This window comes from Hemiscyllium ocellatum, chromosome 6 (genome assembly GCF_020745735.1).
Source record: "Hemiscyllium ocellatum isolate sHemOce1 chromosome 6, sHemOce1.pat.X.cur, whole genome shotgun sequence".
NCBI lineage: Eukaryota > Metazoa > Chordata > Chondrichthyes > Orectolobiformes > Hemiscylliidae > Hemiscyllium > Hemiscyllium ocellatum.
The window spans coordinates 19840324-19857767 of NC_083406.1; the positions used below are offsets into that span (position 1 = coordinate 19840324).

At 43.3% G+C, this 17444-nt stretch overlaps 1 protein-coding gene across 1 annotated transcript in view; it reads left to right on the forward strand.

Annotated features, from left to right (window-relative positions):
* Positions 1–456: 456 nt before the first annotated feature.
* LOC132816383 (serine/threonine-protein kinase 24-like) overlaps positions 457–17444 on the forward strand; it is a 52058-nt gene continuing 35070 nt past the window's right edge. The window contains exon 1 of the mRNA XM_060825862.1: positions 457–839. Coding sequence (XP_060681845.1) covers positions 798–839 — 42 coding nt within the window. The 5' untranslated portion in view covers positions 457–797. The remainder of the gene's footprint in view (positions 840–17444) is intronic.

The window sequence follows — 17444 nt, forward strand, 5'->3', positions numbered from 1 at the left end:
GCGCCACTGGGCGGCTGGAGGTCTCAGGTCCCGCGTTTGGTGGGTGGGATCAGGGTGGTCGGTGAAGCCACACCCTCGCACTCCGCCTGCAGCGCCGCCAAGCGGCCGGGGGTGTCAGCTCCCGCGTTTGGCGGCGGGGGACAGCGAAGCTACGTCCTCCCCTCCCCTCCGCCTGCAGCGCCGCCGGGCGGCCGGAGGTCTCAGGTCACACGTTTGGCGGCGGGATCGGGGCGGACGGCGAAGCCACGCCCTCCGCCTGCAGCGCCGCCGGGCGGCCGGAGGTCTCAGGTCCCGCGTTTGGCGGCGGGATCGGGGCGGACGGCGAAGCCACGCCCTCCGCCTGCAGCGCCGCCGGGCGGCCGGAGGTCTCAGGTCCCGCGTTTGGCGGCGGGATCGGGGCGGACGGCGAAGCCACGCCCTCCGCCTGCAGCGCCGCCGGGCGGCCGGAGGTCTCAGGTGCCGTTCCCTCAGTGTCGGAGTGCCGTTCTCCCAGTGAGCGGAGCTGGTTCCCCCCCCCCCCCCGGTCTCTGTTCCCCCTCGCCTGGCGGCCGGAGTCAGCCAATCACCTGTTCGCCCCCCACCGCCCCCAACCCAACAGGACTAAGCCGTGCGGGGCGGGGGGGTCCGCGGGGATTTGGGAGAGCGGGCCGCACCCCGTTCGGGGGCCGAGGCTTGGGGCCTAACCTGGACTGACACTGCCCCCACCCCCTCCCTGTCTCTCCCTGCGCCTTGACACAGGCGCTCAGTCGGTGTCGATTCCTTCAGGAGACTCGGGAATCCCGAGCAGGGGCAGCGGGATGGCTCAATCCCCGGAGCAGGCCGCTCTGCCCGGGGTACAGGTAAGAGATTGAGGCTGGGGGTGGGGGAGACGGCTTGTTCCTGTGAACTCCCACCTTTCTGGGACTGCCCACCATCCAGGGCTACAGCAGCATTTGTATTTAGCACCTTTACCATTTGCTGAAGAAGAGCTTTGGGTTGAGAATGAAAATCTCCACTCTTCATATTCTGTTACCTGGCCTCTGCAGGTAAAAGGTACATGTCCCGGCATTGGCATTCTCTCACTTGTCCTGGTGAGTGCAAGAGGGAGACCTCCCCTGGCATGTCCTTTTTTTTCTCCCCCAGCCACAATCTGGTTCTGTCCAACCAACCGACAACCTTTAACATCGGGAAGTCACATACCAGCCTCACCGAGACACATTGAGATGATAAGATAGGTGACCAAAGACTTAGTGAGTTGCTTTCAGCCTTAAAAATGAAGAATGAGGTTTTATGGACATATTTCCAGAATTTATGGTCCTGGCAGCTGAGTGACATCTGTCATGGAGAAAATGTTTGTCAGTTCTAAAGGATGGAATGGCAGCATATTTAAAAATACTTAATTTGGTCAAGGATGGCTTCGTGAAAGGGGAATCATGCCTAACAAATTTAATAGAGTCTTTTGAGGAGGTGACAAACATGATAGTTAAAGGGAAATCACAAGATGTAATATGTATTTTTCAAAAGGTATTCCGTGAGGTATCAGACATAAGGCACTACGTTGTCTGTTTTCCTGCTGCTGCATGGACCTCTGAGGCTCATATGGGGCTGTGACATTTAACTCCAGAAGGCAGTGTGTTTGCATGCCAGTTGACATGTGTTGACCCACCAAGGGAGAGGAGACATTGGTAGTGGGTAGTATATTAGCATTGAGAAAGAATTGGCTAACTAATGAAGAAATAGTTGGGATAAGTGGGCTAGTTTTGGAATTGCAACCTGTAATGAGCGAGTGCCGCAGGAATTAATGCTGGTTCCATGATTATTTGCAATATATAGCAATGACTAGGATGATGGAAGTACTATCACCAGATTTGCAGATGATACAAAAGTAGGTGAGAAGGCAAGTAATAAGGATGAATGAATACAGAAGGCAAGTGAGTGTCCAAAATCTGACAGATGGAATGTAATTTTTTTCATTCTCATGTGGAATGTGGGTGTCAGTGGTTGGGCCAGCATTTGTTGTCCATTGTTGTTACCCTAGTGATGGTGAGCTGCCATCTTGAACCGAAACAGATCATGCTATAAATTGACTCATGGTGTCATGGTGGATTCCAGAAATGTGGGAATATCTGAACTGATGTTTTTTGGCCAGAGGAGCTAAATATTATAAATGTGGTATGACTGCAGAGAGCTGAAACACAGAGGGATTTCTTATGCATGAATATCTCAATGCTAGAACTTAAAGTCCAGCAGTTAATAGAAAACACAAATGGGCTGTTATTTCAAAGGGGATGGACTATAAAAATAGGAACGTCTGTATAAAATTATACTTGGCAGTAGAACTCAGATCACACTTGAAAAACTGTGATCAGTTTTGGTCCCTTGATAGCGGTCCAGATAAGATTTGCTAAGTTGATCCTGATTATCCAGAGAGTTTCGTATGTGAGGTTGATGAAGTTGCATCTTTAATCAGTGGAGTTGAGAAGAATGAGAAGCAACCTTGTTGAAGTACACTGGACTCTCAGGGGTTTGCCACGGTTGATGTGATGAGGTTGTTTCCCCTTGTCGCAGAGTCTAGCAGAGGGGGCATAATCTTAGAATAAGGGGTTGCTCAGTTAGAACAGAGATGAGAAGAAATTTCTTCTTTTGAAGGTAATGAATCTATGGAATTCTTTACTGCAGGGGGCTGGGGAGGCTGAGCTGTTGAGCATATTCAAGGCTTGAGATTGACAGATTTTTAATTATTAATCAGTAAGAAAATTAAAAGTTGTGAGGAAAAGTAAGGAAGTGCAGTTGAAGATTATCAGACCAGTTATGATCTCACTGAACAGCACAGTAGACTCGAGCTGAATGGTCCACATCTGCGCTCTTTTATGGTCGATGGAAAGACTGCGAATGCTGGACCAATGGAAGTTGGGGTGCACACGACTAGAATTGGTGAAAAATTGGACTATTCCACATCATTCCCTCCCTAAACCTGCATTTAAGTCTACAATAAATAGATTTGATGAAAGCCACAGAAAGAGAGTAAAAGACGTTAGGGGTAGTAAACAAACGTTTGCTCAAATACATTTTAAGACCCAACTTAATGATGGAGTGCATGAAACCATGAAGAGGTTTGCAAACACAAATTTTAAAACATCATTAATGCTCGATTTAAACACTTTTTTAAACGGTATACAGAGGAACCTCAATTATCCAAATTTCAGATTATCTGAAGAAGATCTTAAGGTCCCGATAGAAACATTACATCAAAAAGATGTTACCGACACTGATCATGTCATTTGTTTACAGTGATTAAAAGTGAATTCGGCTTACTGAAATGCTGCCGAGAACAGTCCTGGACATCGATGGGAGCCCAGGCACCATCTCCAAATGACTGATCTCTCGCCCCTCCCCACACTTTCCCTGGAGTTCTACACAAGGATGTACCCTAAATCCCCCTTCCCCAGATAGTCTGTCCAATGTTATTCAGTACAGGGCAGAATGGGAAGTTGTCAAAATTTGTGTGTGTGGATGCGCACGTGTGTGTATGCTGTCTTGAGACTTACCGCCCCCCCAAAAAAAAAGACAGCAGCAGTCTTGCTGTTGGTGTCCAGTCCGGCTGCCATCCCCATTCTGGGGGTGGTGGTTTGTATGTTGTGCTGCTGCTTAGTCTCCTGATTGGGGAGCAGATATAGCAAGTGCTCACTCTGTCAATCCCATTGAAGTGTAGCAGCCACGGGGAGGTTCTGCAGGTTCCATACACACACGTGTGCGTCTGCTCAGACCCTGAGACAGAGGGAGGGAGCAAGGCAGGCAAAGCGAGGTAGAAAGAAGCTTCAGAAAGCTCCGAGTCTCAGAGGAGAGGTATTGAATCAGTTATCCAAATAATCAATTATAGCTGGCACGGTGGCTCAGTGGTTAGCACTGCTGCCTCACAGCGCTAGGGACCTGGGTTCGATTCCACCCTTGGGCTACTGTCTGTATGTTCTACCGTTTCTGCGTGTGTTTTCTCTGGATGCTCTGGTTTCCTCCCACACTCCAAATATGTGCAGGTCGGGTGAATTGGTCATGCTCAATTGCCCATAGTGTTAGGTGCATTAGTCAGTGGTAGATAGAGGAGAATAGGCCTGGGTCGGCTACTCTTCGAAGGGTTGGTGTGAATTTGTTGGGCCAAATTGCCTGTTTCTATTCTGTAGGGAATCTAGTCTAATCTGAACAAAATACTGCCCGCCCATCTCATTTGGATAATCGAGGTTCCTCTGTAATATAAAGTCAATTTGAGAGATTTATGACTGTCAGTAAAAAGTTAAAATATGGAACATTTATGCATCAGAGATTCCATTCAGATTATTCACAAGTCTGATTTTAGATGCATGTTCAACCTTGTGTATGAATCTATATCATCCATACCTTCTTTATTTGACTATTCCAGTGGCTCCTTGGCTGACCTCCCATTTTCCATCCAAAAATCTGCTAGCCATTTCCTAACTCTCATTGTCCTCCTGTCTACTTCTCCTGTGCTCACTGGCCTCCATTTAGTTCACAAATTTTATATTCTCTTCCTTTTTTGTCCCAAAAGCCCTCTGTAGCCTTGTCTTTTGCTTTCTCCGTGCTCTTCCAATTCTGGTCTCTTGTTTATTCCTGATTTTAATTCCTCCATCAGCCCCTGGGCATGAAGCTCTCGGCTTCTCTCCACCTACCTCTCTTTCCTCCTTTAAGATGTTCTTGAGCATCGTCATTGTGCAGCATTTGATGATTTGTCCTCATGACCTGAATTTAGCCATCAGTGATAGGCTGACCTTTAAGAAACCTAACCATAAAGATCAGAAAGCCTCTGTTGTGTGGTCTTTCTCACTGTTGGTTTGAATGTGAGACACAGTCAAAGTGATCTCCAGGTGTCCAGCAACAGTGACATCATCAAATAGGGAATAGATCAGGAAGTAAAGTTTATCTATTACATATAACACAATTTTTCAGAGAGCAAAATAAATGATTGTGGCACAAACCTGAAATCAAAGTAGATGGTGAAATATTGCAAACTCTTAAAATATATTTGAAATTGTGCATTTTTTTCATCATGATTGAGATCTTTGACTTTCCACAAAGATAAAATTAGTTTTAAGTCCTTAAAAGATTTAGCAGGAGTCATTATAAACTTAGTCCATCGTTTTTGCCAGAAGTTTCACTTTCATACTGGCTCAGCAATGCTTCTCTGTAGGACCATTAAAGGCATTTTATAAACCTAAGTTGTTCAGTGTAATCCTGGATCGTGAGAGTGAACTAAGCAAAATAAACTAATACATTGGCTGGGGATTAGTCACCAGAAGAGACAGATTTGAAATGATTGGTTAAAAAACCAAGGCTCAGATGTTTGGATCAGAAATTAAAAATGTTGATGCTGTACACGTTTGTCTTGCTTGAAGGGCATTTGAATTTTCTTTGAAAGGGGAATTGGATAAATGCTTGTAAATGAAATTTGCTGGGCTGTGGGGAAAGAGCAGTGAAGTTGGTGTAATTGGATACTGCTTTGAAACAGTGTGGGCTGACTAACCTATGAATTATATGCTGTTGGTGAAAATGCAACACTCATATACATAGCTATCAAATTATTTGGAGATTTTTCAAAACAAAACATGTAAGAAGGGAGTGTTTTTGGGCCTGTCTTGTGGCTGTTATTCACGGAGTGGTTTCCGTTTCCTGTATTGTGACAATGTGTCATTGACATCTCCCAAAATTGTTTGAAATTGTATAACGTAGATGGTGATGTGCCATTCTGCAAATTGCTGTTTGAACTGGTCAAACCTCGCAGATTGCCTTTTGCAATTAAGGTGTCCTGTCAGTTTCTTTGCCAAGTAGATTTATGAACTGCTGTACTGCACAGGAAGTAATAGCTTACTTTACAAGCAATTTCCTTAATAGTTTGGTAAACAACGTGTATAATATGGTAACAAAGATAGTGAGCATAGACTTGTACTATTTTGCAACCAGCTCCTTTGTCAAATGTGCTGTTCACTTTCATCACTGTGAAAAACAAATCCTGTAAAACTACTGATTTCAGATTTGATATGGTGGAATGTTTAACAGATTGTTGATAAACAAACAACAACTTAATACCATATAAATACAAAACCCCACTTTCATTCTGGTAAAAAGAGCATTGGAAATACTCAGCAAGCCAGGTGGTGTCTTGTGAAGAGACAAATAGAATTAATGTTTCAAGTTTATGACTTTTTATCATAACTGGGAAAAGTTAGAAAAGTAATAGGTTTTGAACCAAGAGTGGGTGGGGTTAGGGCAAAATCTCAGTCTGTGATAGGATGAAAGAGAATGACAGAAGCGTTAGTCCTATCGAGGTCAGTGATCAACAGGTATGCTACGGGGGCAAGAAAATAAAGAAATAGAAGACACATCTATAGCAGATGTACTATTGTTTGAAAGTGAGAGAAAATCCAAAATGGCACTGTTGATTAGTTTGACTGTGTGATAAAATTACAGCACTGTTAACTTGAACTTTGTGACCAACAAACCTGAGTGTCTTGATCCTAAGGAACTGTCTCTTTGAGTGTAACAGAATCCATGTGTACTATTCTAAACTTCTTCCGCATTAGAACCACACTATAAGATTCCATCTGTTCCCCCGTGATGCAATTATTAATACTCCGTCTGCTGAGCGGTGGTGAAGTGGTGCACTTCACTCAAGATGTCCGAGTTGCTGTGGCAACGTATACTTTTAGATGTATTTCACAATCTAGAGCTATGGATAGTGATGGTGGAGCTTCCAACTTTCTTTAACACATGGGTGACCACAAATCTCTCCTGCTGTTGTCCCATTCCCGCCTCAGTCGAAGCGAAATGTTCAGAGACAGTGTAGCTTTACCACCTCCATTTTTATTCTGGGCGCTGGAGGGAGAGAGAACGAACAGGGACGTGAGTTCTCAGTCTTCTCTTGAACAGCAGTTTCTTAATGAATTATATAGTCGTTGTACAGAGAGGAGCATCCAGATAAGGGAACATACATATTAATGGGGTGACCAATACAATCAGCAAGTGTCAATAGTAGAGATTAAGCCTTCTGCTGTTATATAAATAATGTTCTTAACCTTGTTAACTGGCTTCACATAGTGGATCACTTTTGCCTGTTAACGTACCTTACATACTGAATGCTTCCAATATTGTTAAATGGCTCCACATAATGAATGCTTTTCCACCTTGTTAACTATTACCCTTGCATCCAGCACCCCATTGTTAACTGCAAGTTCTTATCTGATCTGAGTCATGCTCAGCTGAACCTCTTGTTTCACAAAACTCAATTTAACTCTTTCCCTGCCTGCTCATACCGTATACACTTTTACATTCCCTCCTTTTATCGTTCCATGATAACCACCTAGAAGGTACTACCAGCTTTCATAAGACTCTGACAGCCAGTATTTAAGCAAGTTATTGACACACAACATGCAGTGATTATGACAACAAAAATTACTAGTCCATTGCAGTAATCAGAATTTGAAGAATGCTCTGATGTGGAAAAAATTCACCAATAAATTCACAGTCCTTAGTGACCACTCCATCCTCTCCAAGTTGAGTGGAAATGTGCTAGTTGTCCAAAATCTCCTTCAGTAAAATCCAAACTGAAAACAAAATTCAGTCTGTCCTTGCACACCACTCCACAGAGAAATCTGAATTCTTGGGTAAGAGCAATTAAATTCTTCACACAACCGATGAGACTTCCATCCTTCTGGAGATGCTTCAGATGGAGAATACCAGCGCATCTGAGAATGCAGTTCAGCAGCAGGCTTGGTGAACGCAGCTTTCTTTGCTGCTTCTGCTCCTGTTCTGCTGTCAAATGTAACCAAGCCAACTGGCTGTTGTGATGTTAGTGTGATCAGTGAATCCTCACATCCCTTAAATGATCGAAAGAGAAGGTAAAGCTCACGTGGTTTAATGTCCGTAGGAAGGCCACTGACAAAAAGTCCTCTTCACTGTTGTTAGATTCTTCACTTTTCGTGCTCCTGAGTGGATCTTTGGTAGAGATCAACATTCTTTGAATTTGCAATATGAAGGGGGCCAGTGAAGTCTTAACAATAATTAACAGAACTGAAACTGCTCAGCCTCGAGTTCAAATATTCAAAGTTTGGGAGAAGATTTGTAGCTCGGGTGCTCGTTGTTGTGGTTCTGTTCGCCGAGCTGGGAGTTTGTGTTGCAAACGTTTCGTCCCCTTTCTAGCTGACAGCCTCAGTGCTTGGGAGCCTCCTGTGAAGCGCTTCTGTGATGTTTCCTCCGGCATTAATAGTGGCTTGTCTCTGCCGCTTCTGGTTGTCAGTTCTTGCTGTCCGCTGCAGTGGCCGTTATATTGGGTCCAGGTCGATGTGTTTGTTGATAGAATCTGTGGATGAGTGCCATGCCTCTAGGAATTCCCTGGCTGTTCTCTGTTTGGCTTGCCCTATAATAGTAGTGTTGTCCCAGTCGAATTCATGTTGCTTGTCATCTGCGTGTGTGGCTACTAAGATAGCTGGTCGTGTCGTTTCGTGGCTAGTTGGTGTTCATGGATGCGGGTCGTTAGCTGTCTTCCTGTTTGCCCTATGTAATGTTTTGTGCAGTCCTTGCATGGGATTTTGTACACTACATTGGTTTTGCTCATGCTGGGTATCACCTCTATCGACAAAACCCTAGCCAGAGAAACAATATCCAACCTGCTGGACGTACAGAACAGACAACAGGACGTTGAACCTATTAACAAAGACGGCATATTTAAACTACTGGACCTATGCCTCACAACACACTTCACATTCAACAACCAGATATACGAACAAATCAACGGAACACCCATGGGCTCATCGATCTCTGGACTCCTAGCAGAAGCAGTAATGCAAAGGTTAGAACAAACAGTCTTACCACAAATACAACCCAAACTCTGTGGACGACACCTTTGTAATCATTAAAAACACAGAAATAGAGAACACACACCGGATCATCAATGCCACACTCTCAGGAATCCGATTCACGAGAGAGGAAGAAAAGGACAACCAGCTCCCATTCCTAGACGTGATGGTACAGAGAACACCGAACGGAGCATTCAGCACAAAGGTATACAGGAAAGCCATGCACACAGACCAAGTCCTGAACTATGAAAGCAACCACCCCAACACACACAAACGAAGTTGCATCAGGACACTGTTCAAAAGGGCCACAACACACTGCAGCACACCAGAACTGCAAAAAGAGGAAGAAGAACACCTATACAAGGTATTCACCAAAAACAGATACCCGCACAATTTCATCAACAGATGCCTAAGGGAAAGACAATGAAACGAAGACATGCTGCAACCCAAAGGACTAGCCACACTACCATACATCAGGAGCATTTCCGAACTGACAGCCAACTGCTGCGACCACTAGGACTCATAACAGCACACAAACCAACAGCCACTCTCAGACAACAACTCACCAGAACGAAGGACCCGATACCCAGCATGAGCAAAACCAATGAAATGTACAAAATCCCATGCAAGGACTGCACAAAACACTACATAGGGCAAACAGGAAGACAGCTAACGACCCGCATCCATGAACACCAACTAGCCATGAAATAACACGACCAGCTATCCTTAGTAGCCACACACGCAGATGACAAGCAACATGAATTCGACTGGGACAACACTACTATTATAGGGCAAGCCAAACAGAGAACAGCCAGGGAATTCCTAGAGGCATGGCACTCATCCACAGATTCTATCAACAAACACATCGACCTGGACCCAATATAACGGCCACTGCAGCGGACAGCAAGAACTGACAACCGGAAGTGGCAGAGACAAGCCACTATAAATGCCAGAGGAAACATCACAGAAGCGCTTCACAGGAGGCTCCCAAGCACTGAGGCTGTCAGCTAGAAAGGGGACGAAACTAATGCAACACAAACTCCCAGCTCGGTGAACAGAACCACAACAATTGAAATATTCTCTAAAAGCTTAACAATAAATCAAACTCAAAATGCACTCTTCTTTTTGTGAACACTGCATTAAGAACACAGCAGCAACAGCAGCAGCAAAGATATTTTAATACAATATTCTCATCTGGCTAAAGCATGACCGCTGACCCAACAGACATTGTAGAATTTCAAACACATCAGGGGCTCAAAGCTCTCAATCAGTTTGTTTTAAGGTTATAAAATTGATAATTTTAAAACTGATATAATGTTATATAATTTCAATGTAATAGCAAAATCTGCCCCATTACATAGCCCAAAAAACAGACTGATTTGAGATCCTGATTCAAACAAGGCAAGCAGTTAACTCAAAAGGATTTTTCGAATCAGTATTTTAACAAACCAAAATTTTTAACATCAAAATTTTTAACATCAAACAGCATGGCAGAATTTACATTGAAACTTTCCTTTTTCAACCCAAGTATTAGTATAACCTTAATTTCAGCATTTCTCGTTTTGTTTTGCATCCTCTCACTGGAATTACCCTTATGAAAAGAGAGAGCCCTCACAGCAGACCACATGGCACCACAATCCAAGCCACTCTCTTCCCTCAGAACAAAGATTCACGGAGCCTCAAATTTTGCCACTAGCGGACTTTAACCCCTTTCTCGCTATACTCCTCCTGGCTGAAATCCCACTTAAACACAGAGGGCTGAAAGCCCACATAAACACAGAGAACTCAAACCCCAATACAGCACAGAGGACTTGAACCTCAAATTAAACCCACCAGGGGACTCGAACCCCAAAATGTTGCTGAGGACTCAAACCTCACTTTAACCCACTTGGGACTCAAACCCCAATAAATCAAGGAGGACTTGAACCTCACTTTAACCCATCCAGGGGACTCAAACCCTAATACGGCTCAGAGGACTCAAACCTCAATTAAACCCTACCAGGGGACTCAAACCCCAATACAGCGCAGAGGTTTCGAACCTCACTTAAACCCATGGGACCCAAACCCCAATTAACTCCCTCCAATACAGCACAGAGGATTTGAACCTCAATTTAACCCAGAGGATTCGAGCCCCAATACAGTGCAGAGGACCCGAACATCAAATTAACTCACCAGTGGGCTCGATTGGCTGCCATTGCATGTGTTTAGCTGTGTTATGAATGCACATTCATAGAGTCATAGAGATGTACAGCACGGAAACAGACCCTTCAGTCCAACTTGTCCATGCTGACCAGATATTCCAACCTAATCTAGTCCCACTTGCCAGCATCCGGCTCATATCCCTCCAAACCCTTCCTGTTCATATACCCATTCAAATACCTCTTAAATGTTGCAATTGTACCAGCCTCCACCACTTCCTCTGGCAGCTCATTCCATACACGTACCACCCTCTGTGTGAAAACGTTGTCCCGTAGGTCACTTTTATATCTTTCCCCTCTCACCCTAAACCTATGCCCTCTAGTTCTGGACTCCCCGACCCCAGGGAAAAGACTTTGCCTATTTGCCCTATCCATGCCCTCATAATTTTGTAAACCTCTATAAGGTCACCCCTCAGCCTCCAACGCTCCAGGGAAAACAGCTCCAGCCTGTTCAGCCTCTCCCTATAGCTCAAATCCTCTAACCCTGGCAACATCCTTCTAAATCTTTTCTGAACCCTTTCAAGTTTCACAACATCTTTCCAATAGGAAGGAGACCAGAATTACATGCATTATTCCAACAATGGCTGAACCAATGTCCTGTACAGCTGCAACATGACCTCCCAACTCCTGTATTCAATACTCTGACCAATAAAGGAAAGCATACCAAATGGCACCTTCACTATCCTATCTACCTGCGACTCCACTTTCAAGGAGTAATGAACCTGCACTCCAAGGTCTCTTTGTTCAGCAGCACTCCCTAGGACCTTACCGTTAAGTGTATAAGTTCTGCTAAGATTTACTTTCCCAAAATGCATCACTTCGCATTTACCTGAATTAAACTCCATCTGCCACTTCTCAGCCCATTGACCCATCTGGTCAAGATCCTGTTGTAGTCTGAGGTAACCCTCTTCGCTGTCCACTACACTTCCAATTTTGGTATTATCTGCAAACTTACTAACTATACCTCTTATGCTTGCATCCAAATCATTAATGTAAATGTCAAAAAGTAGAGTACCCAGCACCGATCCTTGTGGCACTCCACTGGTCAAAGGCCTCCAGTCTGAAAAACAACCCTCCACCACCACCCTCTGTCTTCTACCTTTGAACCAGTTCTGTATCCAAATGGCTAGTTCTCCGTGTATTCCGTGAGATCTAACCTTGCTAATCAGTCTCCCATAGGGAACCTTGTCGAACGCCTTACTGAAGTCCATATAGATCACATCTACTGCTCTGCCCTCATCAATCATCTTTGTTACTTCAAAAAACTCAATCAAGTTTGTGAGACATGATTTCCCATGCACAAAGCCATGTTGGCTATCCCGAATCAGTCCTTGCCTTTCCAAATACATGTACATCCTATCCCTCAGGATTCCCTCCAACAACTTGCCCACCATTGATGTCAGGCTCACTGGTCTATAGTTCCCAGGCTTGTCCTTACCACCCTTCTTAAACAGTGCCACCACATTAGCCAACCTCCAGTCTTCCAGCACCTCACCTGTGACTATCGATGATACAAATATCTCAGCAAGAGGCACAGCAATCACTTCTCTAGCTTCCCACAGAGTTCTAGGGTGCACCTGATCAGGTCCTGGGGATTTATCCAACTTTACCCACTTCCTCCTCTGTAATTCTTAACTATCAATTCTAGATTGGAACTCAAACTTAGCATTCCTGTCTCAATCAGAAACGGAACCACAAGACCTCTTTACATATCAAAAACACTTAGAAAAAAGACAAGATCTTCAAAGTCTAAATTGCAATGTTACTTTCTTTGTAGTGAAGAGAGTTTCAAAGCAAGAATAAAAGGCAAGAAAAAAATGGGTAAAGGTTATGATCCATGATTGTTGAACTCTGTTGAGCCAGGACGACTGCAAGAGCGCTGTTTTTCTTGTTCATCTTCCTCACTTGAACAAGCTGAGGTTGGTGAGAGAATAGGACAAAGCATGAGGTGCATTTATCTGTTTAAGTCTTCCTGAGTGGATAGAGACTGAATTTTCACCACTGAAGAGATTTGTAAATTTGCTTGAGGCCAATAGTCTATCATTTGACATCGTCGTCAAAATGTGTGGTACTGGAAAGGCACAGCAGGTTAGGCAGCATCCGAGGAGCAGGAGTGTCGACATTTTGGACATAAGCCCTTCAAGAGTGTGATCATTTGACAATGCTTTGATAGCTTGTAAGATACAGCATTTTTGGATGGCCATCGGAGATCTCTGTCTTTTATAATAAGTGTTCCTTCTTGCACGTGTTTCATTCCCTATTTTCAGAGCAAAATTACATGGCAGCAAGAGGAGATCATGGAATAATAAAACCCTGCAAAGAGGTCCCCTTCAAGTATTTGTCCAATTGCATTTTGTAAGTTATTAATAAATGTGCTTTGACAACCCAGAATAAACTATTTCCAAACTCCACAGTAGGTAATCCTCCATACCTCTGTTATCCTTTAGCTAATTTACTTGGCCTTCAGTCTCCTCCACATTGAATTCTGGCATTTCGTTCTAGTTGATGAAACTTTCTTTCACCTTGTCCATCCCAATAACTGCAACATTCTTCAACCGCCACCAGTTAGTTTTCACCCTATGTCCTTTGCATCTTCCACTCCTGACCCATCAAATTACAAAAGATAGGACTAAGTAATTCCCCTATGAATGGATCAGATTGAAGCTCTGCAGTTCTTCAACATCCAGGCATGGTCATTGACAAATAAACAACTTACAGGAAGAGGAGCCTTCAGAAGATATCCCAGGCCTTAATGATGGTGGATGTCCAGCACAAGGCTGAACCATTTGCCGCTGCCTTCAGCCAGACGTGAAGAGTGGATGATCCATCTCAGCCTCTCCTGAGGTTAATTAATTCACTCTGTGATTTCAAGAAACAGCTGAAGATACTGAAAAGACTGAGCCCAATACAAGTACTGGTGACTTATGCCTCAGTGGGTGGCACGGTGGCACAGTGGTTAGCACTGCTGCCTCACAGCGCCAGAGATCCGGGTTCAATTCCCGACTCAGGCGACTGACTGTGTGGAGTTTGCACGTTCTCCCCGTGTCTGCGCGGGTTTCCTCCGGGTGCTCCGGTTTCCTCCCCCAGTCCAATTGGCCATGCTAAATTGCCCGTAGTGTTAGGTATGGGGTAAATGTAGGGGTATGGGTGGGTTGCGCTTCGGTGGGTCGGTCTGGACTTGTTGGGCCGAAGGGCCTGTTTCCACACTAAGTAATCTAAACTAATCTAAAAATTTTCCATGCCCCTAGCCAAGTTGTTCCTGTTGAGCTACAACTTGGCATCTACCCAAAAACATAGAAAGTTGCCCAAGAATGGCCTGTCCTCAAAGATCAGGACAAATCCAATCTAGCCAATTACTGCCCTATCGATCAATAAGTCCATAAGATTTGGGAGCTCCACCATTCAATGAGATCATCCTGAACGCCAATTTCCTGCCTTTTCCTCGTACCCTTTGATTTCCTTACTGATTAAATATCTGTCTCTCAGCCCTGAATATAGTTAACAAACCAATTCAATGGCTTTCTGAAGTAAAGAATTCCTCAGATTCACCACTCTCTAAGAGATGAAAATCCTCATCTCTCTCCAAGCTGGATGAACTCTTGCTCCGAGATTATAGCCTGTGGAAATGACCTCTCAGCATCTACCCTGTCACACCCCAAAAAATCTTTTGTATTTCAATAAGGTCACTTCTCATTCTAAATTGCAAACAGTACAGGCCCAAGCTACTCAACTTATCATAAGAAAATCCCTTATTGCCTGGGACAACCCAATAGTGAACTTACTCTGGACTGCCTCCACTGCCAGTTTTATTATCCAAAATGTTCACAGTATTCTAGGTGTAGTGGAACTGGTGCCTTGTATAATATTAATAACACATCTCTATCTTTATATGCCATTCTCTTTGAAATAAATCCAATATTCAATTTTCCTTCTCCAATATCTACTGAACTTGTGATTTATGTACAAAGCTAATTCTTTCTGTGCTGCAGCTTTCTGTAGTCTTCCTCCTTTTAAACAATGTTTAGCTAATCCATTCTTCCTGCCAAAGTGCATAACCTCATGTTTTCCATCAGCTAAGTTTTTGCCCTCTTGCCTTATCTGTCAGTTTCCCTTTAGAGACTCTTTGTGTCATCCTCACCACTTCCCTTCCCACTTACCTTTATGTTGTCTGTAAACCTGACTATGGTATGTTCACTTTCCTTGTCTAAATCATGAATATATAATGCAAATAAATGTGGTTTCAGCACTGATCCCTGTCACACTCCATTAGTTACAGATTGCCATTCTGAAAATAACCTCCTTACCCCAACACTTTACTATTAGCTAGCAAATGCTCTATTCATGCTAATATATTACTCCCAGCAATATGGGCTTCTTTCTTACTAAGTAGCCTAATGAGTGACACTTCATTAAATGCCTTTTGGAAATCCAAATCTATTCCATTTGCTGGTTCCTCTTTCTTTGTCTTGCTTGTTACCCCTTCGAAGAATTCTAACTAATTTGTCAGGTGTGATTTTTTTTTCCCTCTAAGAAGCCATGCTGATTCTTCTTGACTATTTTTATTTTTAAATGCTTTGCTATTGCAGTCTTTATAACAGACTCTACCATTTCCCAATAATAAATGTAAGTCTAATTGGCCCCTTGTTAATCTGTTTGTTTTGTCCTCGTTCCTTTTTGAGTAAGGTGTTACATTGGCAATAGTCAATCCAATCTACTCTCCGTCCTCAGCCGTGTTAGGGAAGGGGTCATCAACAGTGATGTAAAACAGCATTTCCAAAGGAATAACCTGCTCACCAGTGCTCAGTTTGTTAGGGCCCGTCAATCCCTGACTTCAATACAGCCTTGGTGCATGCATAGAAAAAAGAACAGAACTCCAGATGTGAGATGGGAATAATTGCCCTTGATGTCAAGGCACTATTTGTCTGAGTTTGGCATCAAGGAGCTCTGGCAAAATTGTAGGCATTTGGAACAAAAATAGAAATTGATGGAGAAACTCAGCAGATCTGGCAACATCTGTGCTTTAGCATTTTGAGTCTTGTGACCCCCCCCCCCCCAGAGTTCTGAACTGCCACTGGACTTGAATTGTTAACTTTGCTTTTCTCTCCAGAGATGCTGCTGAGTTTGTGTCGCCAATTTCTGTTTTGGTTTCAGAACGTCATCTACTGTTCTAAGCTTTACTTTAGAATCATTTGGGGTTGGAGCAGAACTCAGGTTGGAGCAGAACTCAGGTTGGTTGGACCAAAACAGATCTGGCAGCGTCTGTGGAGAGAAAAACAGAGTTAATGTTTTGAGTCTAATACATTATCTTGTTTCTCTCTCCACAGGTACTACTAAACCTACTGAGTTTCTCCAGCACTTGTTTTTATTTAAGATCTTCAGTATTTGCAATGTTTTGCCTTTATTATTGGTATTGTGGGCAGCTGACATAGATATGATGGGCCAAACAGCTGTCTTATATTCTGTGGCCATTGTACATTCCTTTATCTAATTGATTGTCTTTTCACCAATTACAGCATAGTTTTTGCGCCGCAAACTAAATTGCTATCATTTTTGGATTTTTTGAGTTTGAGTGATTAGAATTCTTCATTAAGATTATTCTACCAGCAATTGACTACCTACTGATATATGAGTAGGAATGATTATTGTTAGAATGCTTGTAAGCAAAACTGATCAGTAGCAATTTGGTAATTTCATGGGGTGTTACATTAGGATTGAAAATGGGATCTTTCTACCATGCTGTGTCACTGAACTGAGTGTAGCAGCAAGATCATCAAAATATGATCATTCCCAAATTGTGTGGAAAATTTAAGAAAAATAACTTTACCCACGGAGTAGTTAAAATGTGGGACTTACTCTAATAAAGTGGCTAAGGCAAATGATGTGGATGCATTTAAGAGGAACCTCAATTAGTGTTAGGATGAGAGAGATTGGTCAGGGTGTACAGCATAAATGATGGCACAGACCAGCTAGGCTGATACTGATTTGTAAATGCTAGGTACTATGTAGAAAAGAGCTGAAATGGCCTAGTATTATCATAAAACCCTGTTTCGTGTTTTGGTTCCAACATGTTTTAAAAAACCCTACTTCAAAGCTCAGCTTTAATGTGTTCCAGCACAATCACTGTAGCTCAAAGCAAGCCAAGTGCTGCCCGTGCTTATTAATACAGATATGGTAATTGTATTGCTGAGTGTTTTACAGTTCAGGTGAATAAATTGAAATTCCACTTCTACTTTGCAGTAATCCAAGCAACAATAACACTTCCAACTAAATAAACTATCTGCTAAAATTCTGCCCATTATGCAGTTTTAAAGCTAGTCTCTCAGACAATAATTATACATTTTGATGTTAACATTGGCTTTATGTCTTGCAAAGTATTCACAACATGACAAGTTGAAAGCCTTCTCTT